Below are 9,132 nucleotides of genomic sequence, written 5' to 3'. Positions count from 1 at the left end.
GTGTGAGAAGAGGCTCAGCTCTCTCTGCTCTATGTCGCTGATCACTTTAGCAATTGTCAGATACTTACAGTCCAACAGGGTGAAATTGCTGAAAGGCTTGATCTTCTAGCAGTTTCAGAACTCAGTGGTCTGTCCGTACCATTCTGTCTGTGCGGGCAGAGAAGGGACATCAAAAGGAGATTGTCAGAAAGTTGGTGATCTCTCCGCGGCCACAAACCACAATAAGTGCCGGCCACGCGTAGACATTGCGTGTTGTCAGCGAGGAGACAGCACCGCTGCTCCTCACACCGGCATTCAGTGTTCCGTTAAACCAAGTTTGCTTGCTCCATGCTGTAAAAATCGCCAGGTTGGATGCAGAAGTTTCTCTGGGCCATAAGCATGAGATAAAAACTTGTCAAAACTGTCTGGCTTTGTTCCTTGGTAGCTCAGGGAGAGGGATGTGAGGCGAGAGGCTGAGCATCCCTGATCCAGGAGGGAATCGGGCTGGGCTGAGCTGGGCGATGCTGGGCATGGGCAGCATCCCTACCTGAGCTGCTCTGACTTCTCTAACACCGCTTGTTTTCCCTTTCAGCTGTTTTCTACACTGCTGCAATCCTTGGCCCTGCAGCGGGTTATCTGGTAGGAGGAATGTTTCTAAATATTTATACTGAAATTGGCAGAGAGTAAGTTGCTAAAAAATAATCTTGTTTCTTCTCTTGTATGCAATATGTTTTATTTGGGGTAGAATAATAATAATAATGATATAGAAATAATAATATAGAAAAAAATCAATAATAGTAATAGTAGCAGCAACGACAATTACAATAGTAATCTGGAGAAATGACCTGGTGGCTGGGTGGAAACGTGTCCGTGGTGTTCAGTGGTGTTTCTGCAGGGGGCCGAGGCTGGAAGGGTGGCTTGCATTACTGCTGTTTCTGGAAGAAAATTACTGACAAACCTGTCAGCTTAAATCTTTCCTCACGCTGCACTGCCTGTGCTAATGAGGCTATGATCAGCAGGTGAATTTTTTGAATGAGTTCCCTGATGAGACAACACTACCACCAGTGCTGCTCGTCCTCCTAGTTGTCCAGCAGTGATGCTTAGTCCCTCCTTGCTTTTGAGTATTTGTAATTTATTCTTATCTCCTTACAGGCTCTTTGGCAGATGAACGGGGTGGGTTTCCAGGGGAAAAATGGGTTATTTCCACCGGCTTTCTTGCAACGGGTGGCTCTAGGATGGAACAAGGATTGCAGCAACCCCCAAAGCACACATGAAATGGGGAGGGGAGAATGTGCAAGCCAGGAGAATTAAATTATGTAATTTCCCAGGCTCATTAAGCGTTGTGCTCTCTCGCAAAGCAGGCAGCACTGTGGTGTGGCAAGGGGGACAGTGGATGTAGCATCCCCAGCAGATCACCATGGGAGAGGGCAGAGCTCGGTTTCCTTCCCTGATGTCCCCCCTGTGTCCCGCCGATCCCTACCAGCTTCAGCGAGAGGCACGTCGGGCTCTCCTGCTCCGTTTCAAACCGTCGCTTCTCTCGCTTTTTGTCCTTTTGCCTTCGTTTCTTCCAGGATCGACATTGCCCCGGAGAACACGCTGTGGGTGGGGGCATGGTGGATCGGCTTCCTTGGGGCCGGAGCAGCCTCCCTCCTCATCTCCATCCCCATCCTGGGGTACCCCCAGCGCCTCCCAGGTACGTGGCTCGAGGGAAGTGGGGCTGGTACTCAGGCTTGTGTGCTTACATGTGCGTGCAGCTGGGGATACGGGGGTAGAAGAAGAGCTTCCAGTGTTTAAATTGTAATACCCAGGTGGATTTCACCTCCATGGCTTTCCAGCTCCCTGTTTCCCTGCTCTTCCCTTGCAGCTGTTGGTGGAGGGAAGATGCTGGGTTGCATTTTTCCCCTGCAAATCTGTCACTTCGGTACCATCCACATCCCATGTCTCACACACTCCTTGTTCCCCTTTGCCTCTCATTTTCAGGATCCCAGCGGTATATCGTTATGAGGGTGTCAGAGGCTCATCAGCTAAAAGATGGGAGCCACAAAAAAGCGTCGGATCCAGACTTTGGGAAAACAGTTAAAGATCTACCTCGGTGAGAAAACCACCCCATGCCTGAGGTTCAAGGAGCCCTGCCTAGAAAAGAGAGCAATGGGCCCAAACCGAGCTTGTGAAGAGATTTTGCCAAAAGGTTGATGCTAGCTAAGAGGTTTTGTGCATCTCCAAACATAACGATCTGCTTTCTTGCAGAGTGACTTGTCCTGTCTGTGGTTTTCAGCAGCTCACGTTTGTGTGTGAAGGTCCATTTCACTCACAAACAAAATACTGATTCTTATAGCTCTATTCCAAATCCAGGGAACAAGATATCCTGCGCTGTACCTCTCAGTTCCCTTTCTCTTTTATTCTTAGTTTCCCTTTTTTCTTTTTTTTTTCACTTTTGCATCTTCCAGCCACCTTTTATGTGTTACTACTTTTTATCTCTCTTTTGAAGCAGGGACAGAGCAGCACACGAATCACAGGGCGCTGCTTGGCTCTATGCCGTGGGCGAGCGCGCTTGCACCAAAAAAGGCTTGGTAGGAAAAGTTTAAAGGGATCCTGGGTGGGAACAAGTGAGTGGCCAAAATAAAATGTGGTCTTTTAACCTGGAAACATTTGCTAACGATCTTTGAAGTCTTCTGAGTTATTTGTGTATGTGTGTTGAGTTGTATTTAAAAGGAGGGCAGGGGGAGTGCTGCTTTATTCACGAGCCTGGGTTTAGGTGTGTGCGAACCAGGGTATCGATTCCTTTTGGATCTTGCACTCAGAAAGGGGGTTCTTCCTTTTTGTGTCTCCCAGGACCATTCTTGGGGAGGAATTTGCATCCTGTGTGACAGCTGCCCTATGCAAAGGCAAATGTTTGATGTTGGCAAACCCTGTGCTGCTGCCAGCAATTATTTTGGAGCTTGAGTTGGGGTGTTTGCCTTTGTGCTGACAGAGGAGGATTGAAGCAGGTGCTCAGGGCAGGAGTTTTCAGCAGCCGTCGCTCTGTGTTGTAGCCACTCACGTTGGTCTGAAATTCTTGGAGTCTTCATAGGAAGCTTACTAGGGGTTAAGACAGTTTTATGGGAAATATTACATTGAGCAGATTTCAATACTGTTATTAAATGGCATTCTTGACTGGGTGCCATTTTCTTAGGTCACGGCTTTATTCTCTGCACAGAAATTAAATTCAAAACCTGCATTTAAATAATGGTAAGGGTATGACTAAAACCAACACAAACAGGGTAGCAGAGTGAGCTGATAGTCGGTGGCTGATGCTTTTCTTGCTCATCTGGACCAAAGCTCCCACTGTTTCTCGGTGGAGGCTGTCTGACAGCAGGTACAGAGACAATCCCCTGTTGGGAGCGTCTTCTTTCACCCCTCGTTCCTGAAGAACAAAGACCCGCAGGTGAACTGCTCGTATCAAATGGTTCAGATCGGTCCAGACCTTAGTGTGGTTTTAATTTGAAAGCAAAAAAACAACAGACTTCTGTGTTCCTTGCTTTTGATTAATAGAAGGGAAGTGCCTTAAAGGCTTGCTATTCTGGAAACTTGCATTACAGAGGAGATCACATCTGTGCGGCGGCTCTTGGAGCCACGTGGACCAGGCTGGAGAGCAAGGCCAAAGGACACTGTTGCTTTTGTTTTAACAAGGGATCGGGTGCTGCACATTTTCTCACAGTACAGACAGCAAGAGTCTCACAAAGAAAAGCAGAAATACTGATGAAATGAAACACTGTTTCATGCAATCAGGTCCTTTGTAAGCGAGTGTAATGAATTGCTGTATTCACGGTGCTGCCTAGGAGCAGGACCTTACAGGAATGCAGCCCATACAGCTTAATCCTCTGCCCTGAAGAGAGCTCTGTCTTAATTCTTGGGTTGAAAAGGCCTGATAAAACAACATTTTCCATTCTCTAGTCCCATATGATTACTTTCCTGAAATAACCCCTGCTGTCAGTGCAGGCAGATTCAAACAGAAGACACATAGAGCTGTGTCAGGGGAGGAGGCTTTGTCCGAGCGAGCTGCGGGACGGTGTTTGTGAGGATCACTCACTGTGCTCTCAAGCCCTGCTCTTCAACACAGGAAGCTACAGTCAATATTTCAGTCCTCCCTCTTGAATGAGGTGGCAGGGTGGGGCTTCCATTTGTCTCATGGCTTTACTACAGCTTCCATGCATTGTAGAAGGAGGTTGGTTTACACTCCTGTGGGACATACATGCTGCCCTCTCTCCCCTTGGTGGTGGTGACAGTAGGTGTCATTTTGTGCTGGGAAAGACACCATTCACATGCTTGAAGATTGCATAAATATTTGTCTATCGTTAATGACTCATTAGCTTGTGGCCATACTCCGTGACAGTTTGGGGTGTCCTAGGCATACAAGTGTTCCTCAGAAGAACAGGCTCTGACTCTTCAGGTGGTCCCAGCTCGCTTAGCAGGACCATCACTTGAGGGAAGAGCACCTCTTACTACATCGGTAAAGTCTTACAGCATCAGTCTTTTGTAAATGGTGGGGTTCATCTCTGAGCAGTGCTGAGCTTCCTGAAATCCCCGTGGCTGCAAGAACTGAGGAAGGTCAAGACTATTCAAGAACGAGGTGGTTTCTGGATGCGATTAAAACCCTTCTGATAGCAATTTAAAGGTCTGTATTGACTTTGGTAATGTTTTATATGCTGTAGCTCTTCGCAGCTACGTCTTCTGTCTACACACAGATTAAATTATATGAGTAAATCCTTAGTCTTGGTGCTAGAAGCAGTTCCTCTGCAGTTTCCTACCTGCAGCCATTCTTTCTAACCGTTGGCCACAGGCACAGTCACACTAGTGCTGGTGAACAACTTCTCTTTTCTCTTGAACTGGAAAAAGGTGAATGCATTGCACCGTTTCTCCATCAGCCATGAAATCCACAAGAAGTCTTTTCTCACTGAGAGATTAGGCTTTGTGCTTTCAAATAAAGCACGACTGTAAAGATCATTCCTGGAAAATAGTTTAGCAAATTAAACTAATCTCAACATCTACACAATGGTGATGTAAAGCCCCCTGTATTCAAGGTGTAAGAATGTGTGGTATTTCTATCTTTCAGCTTTGTTCTTCTGGTGCAATGAAGTTCTCCACTTTATGTGGATAAAGTTGCATAAACCTGATGCTGAGCCTCAACACGTCTCTCACTTGACTGTACTACAGTAGGTTTTCTCTGATTTTACGTTTCCATCAAAGCAGGAGGTGTAAGTGGCTGTGCCTTTCGGTTCAGCGAGCATCCCATGGCATCTCGGGTGCTGCCATCGCTGCAGGGTTGTGCCCATCTCAGAAATGGGGTCATCTGTGGTACTGGTTTGGGAAAAGGCTTGGGGAAAGTCATGCAGCAGAGTTTCAAGCTCGTTACAAAACGCTCCCTGCAAAGTCAGCCCTCTTAGTCCAATATCCGAGATAGCAAGAGATAATTGAGACCATCCCGCGTGCCCCAAGGCCTTGCTTTGTCTCGGAGATGGAATCTTTGCTGGATCATCTTTCTGCATATAAATGACAGATGGCATCTTTTTCAGGCATGTCTGTGGCTCTCTACTAAATCCCCGTGGGTCGAAAAGAAAATGTATTTGCTCGACTTAGACATTAAGCTCGAAGTAAAGCTGTGCTTCGATTGTGGGAGAAAGATTGATCTGTTTTCCAGTGGGATATAAGGTGTTCTGGAGGTGCTTCCTCTATATAGAAAGACTTGCTTGGTATTTCCTCTGAGCTTCAAAACATCCTTGGTTATCAGAGATTTTTATTTTCATGAGGACGTGGGTGTGCATGAGGATCATGTGTGTATGTGAGGATGTAACACAACTTTGTTCCCTGCTTTTGGCTGTTTGGGTTGGGAGTCCCAAAATAACTGCCTCAGGGAATAATAAAACCTTAAAAAGATTGAGATTTGGTGAGGAGTAGTGTCTTTTGGGTATTGCCCCATTTAGGAGTGCAAGGTACTCAGCCTGGCCCCGAATATTGGAAAATTAGCACTGAAATCATTCATATACAAATCATGGGCACCCTGGGTGTGAATTATATCACACACACACTGCTGCTCTCCAGCTGCCCTTTTGAACATGGGCATGAATTACATAGACCCATCTGGTGCCCTCATGAGGTCAACGGAGAAGAGTTCAGAATTGTTCCCTCCTGTTTTAGGTGTTTGGTTGATGTTCTCACATTCCCTGAACGGTTGGCTATAGAAGACAGACAGGGCAGGCATGTCTGTTGGGCACCTGAAGATAGTCAGGACAACACCCAGTAGGAAAAAGAGCCAGAGCAGGTTGGCACATGAGAAACGTTATATAAAAAGGCAGATTTGAAGGACAAACTGTTGATCCTCATCTGAAGAGAGACTTTCTCCCCCGGAACACTGACACCTGCTCTGTGCAGGCACACAGGGAGAGGTGAGGGCGTCCTCAGCATCCTACCGTGGCTAGTAGGACTCGATAGGCGTAAGTGGAGAAACTCACTGCTCTTTCAAGCTCCACTTAGCACCTGTCTTGGTTTTTCTTTCGAAGAGAGGCAGCACGGTGGGATGCTGCCTCATCTTACATGTGGCCCTTCTGGCTTAATGATAGGGGACAGACCTGAAATCAAAATATGCTGCAGTGATTGAGTTCCAGTATGTTTGTCCTTTCCAGATCAGTACTGCTGCTTCTGAAGAACCCCACCTTCATCTTCCTCTGCTTAGCAGGAGCGACTGAAGCCACCCTCATTGCTGGGATGTCCACATTTGGACCCAAGTTCTTGGAGTCTCAGTTTAGTTTAAGTGCCTCTGAAGCTGCCACCTTTTTTGGTAAGGAAAAACAAGTCCTTGCAATGTTTTTCCATTTTGCTTACAAATGTAAGAGCATTGTAGCTCATTTAGAATGGAGATAAACACTCTTTACAGTTCATTTACAAAGTGGTTATTGTCTTCAGCTGTTAGATAGGATCATTTCCCAACAACACATCTGTACCAAGTGCATTTTCAGAGCTGTATCTACTAACACCAGGAGGAAATGTCACTTCTGTAGCCATCTGTTACCCTCTAGAGGAAGGCAAAATAACTGTAGTTTGTTCCTTCTAGTGCATTACCAGAAGATGTTGACTAAATGTTTCTTCAAAGGAGGAATGTCTGAACCAGGGGTCTTCTGTCAACATCCTGAAATTGAGAAGATGCTCACTTAGCTGCCGTATCGTAGACTGAGAAAGTCATGTCCAGCAAGCCTCAATACTCACAATATGCTCCTTGAAGAGGCTCTTTTAAGATCTCTGGATAGGAGAAGCTGCCTTACCAAGCTCATGCCATGTTACCTGAGCTGTTACCCACTGTAACAAATTCCACTTAATTCTCACCAAGAAGCCACACAGCGACCAAGGGGTTATTCTCATGCAGACACACCACAGTTAATGCATCCAGATGTGAAAACTCCTTGCTGACATTTCTAAACTTGCTTGTGGCTTTTTTCCCCCCTTTTTTTCCAGGTTATCTGGTCGTGCCAGCCGGCGGGGGAGGCACATTCCTGGGAGGATTCCTGGTGAATAAATTTAAACTCCGCTGCTCAGGAATCATCAAGTTGTGTTTACTTTGCACAGTGTCAAGTCTGCTGGCTATATTCATTTTTTTTATTCACTGCCCCAACATGCCCATGGCAGGAGTGACCCAGACATACGAGGGAAGGTAATAACAATCATCCCACTGTTTTGTGCTCCCTGGCCCTGGGCAGAATGGAGCAGGATTAACTCCAAATACATGGTTCTGGGTGTACTTCATGTGTGCATGTGTTGGTAATGGAAGATCATGTCCAGTCACTCTTACAGGCAGATATTGAGGGTGAGACCCAGAATATAGATGTCCTAATTTTTTCATCTTGTTGGAGTTTATGGAACAGGCTCCCTCTTTAGTGAGGGAGGGGAGATCACCTGTGCCAAAGTGTGAGATGCTCCACTCTTCAGTTGCTTTCAAAGGGTCCCCCATCTCTATCCAGTGGGATAAAGTAGGCAAAAAGTGCCTAAATGGAGATGTCTCCCTATGAGCTGGTCACTTAAACTCTCTTGGTAGCGGTGGGAAAGAGACAGCTCCAGGGCAGGATTCCTGTTCATGGTTAAGAGTGGGTGAGATTAAACCCTTCCCAAGCCTGGTTTTATGCTGCTTGGGGATCCACTGCATCTCCTATCATCTCCCTTCTTCTCTTCCTCCACCCATTTTCTCCTAGAAAATGCTGTTCTGTGTCTCTCTGCTGACTGCTCCTGTGTTTCCCTTAGTGCTTTGCCTGGTGGCCAACTAAACCTGACAGCAGCCTGCAATGCCCAGTGTGGCTGTCTGCAGGAGACCTACAGCCCCGTCTGTGGGAGCGATGACGTGATGTATTACTCTCCCTGCCACGCTGGATGCAAAAAAGTGTCTGAAAACCTCAGGAATGGCAAGAAGGTATGTCTGAGAGCACTGCCTATTAATAAGGTCGTGGCACATCTTTGGAGTGTTTTGGCTGGCTCTGCAAAAACATCCATAAGTTCCTAAGTTTGAGCTTAGCTGCAAATCAGCATAAAAGCCTGGTGCAGGCTGGATGCTCTCAGGTATCACCTGGGACGAAGGCAGAAGGTGCCTGGAGGTCACTCTGCTTTGTTTCCCCCAGTGTGTCCAACCACTCTTGCCTCACTCTGGGTCAAACTGCACTGAAATCCATGGTAAATCACACAGGCAAGCAGGGAGCTTGTTAGGCAATTTCTACTCCAGTTCTTATTCTGGACCTTCAGTGAACATCACACGCCTCCTCCTCCTTCCAGCACGTTGCTCATAAAGATGGGTAACGATGACATGCAGCATTCAAGGGCTGCCTGGCAAAGTTAATTTCTCTTATTTAATAACCTGTTTTAAAACAGAGGTGTGTCAAGAATGCAGCTTGATTTCTGCTTCGCTCCACTCTGGGATTGAAACCAGCTGGTTTCTACCCACCCTGAATTTCTTTCTTTTTAAAGCTTTGACTATCTCTGTGCTCTCCCTGCCAAACCACCCACTGACCTTTCTTTCCCAGGTCTACCACGAGTGTAGCTGCATTGAGAAAACCCTTCTGCCCAGCCCCGGCGACGCGGAGGCAGGGAAATGCGCCTCTTCTTGTGCGAAAAGACCCCTGCTCCTGTTCTTCATATTCA

The 9,132-nt window shown here is 46.8% G+C and overlaps 1 protein-coding gene across 1 annotated transcript in view; it reads left to right on the top strand.

The window, feature by feature from the left end:
* The window catches only part of SLCO4A1 (solute carrier organic anion transporter family, member 4A1), a 12,624-nt gene that overhangs the window by 1,123 nt on the left and 2,369 nt on the right, over window positions 1-9,132 (top strand). The window contains exons 2-8 of the mRNA XM_009870563.1: window positions 572-662; window positions 1,551-1,672; window positions 1,960-2,071; window positions 6,639-6,793; window positions 7,465-7,660; window positions 8,245-8,410; window positions 9,015-9,132. The exon at window positions 9,015-9,132 is cut by the window's right edge and continues 67 nt beyond it. Of these exons, the coding sequence (XP_009868865.1) occupies window positions 572-662; window positions 1,551-1,672; window positions 1,960-2,071; window positions 6,639-6,793; window positions 7,465-7,660; window positions 8,245-8,410; window positions 9,015-9,132 (960 nt within the window). The remainder of the gene's footprint in view (window positions 1-571; window positions 663-1,550; window positions 1,673-1,959; window positions 2,072-6,638; window positions 6,794-7,464; window positions 7,661-8,244; window positions 8,411-9,014) is intronic.

The sequence above is a fragment of the Apaloderma vittatum genome, unplaced genomic scaffold, assembly GCF_000703405.1.
Source record: "Apaloderma vittatum isolate BGI_N311 unplaced genomic scaffold, ASM70340v1 scaffold23435, whole genome shotgun sequence".
Taxonomy (NCBI): domain Eukaryota; kingdom Metazoa; phylum Chordata; class Aves; order Trogoniformes; family Trogonidae; genus Apaloderma; species Apaloderma vittatum.
This window is presented reverse-complemented; position numbering and strand designations above follow the sequence as displayed.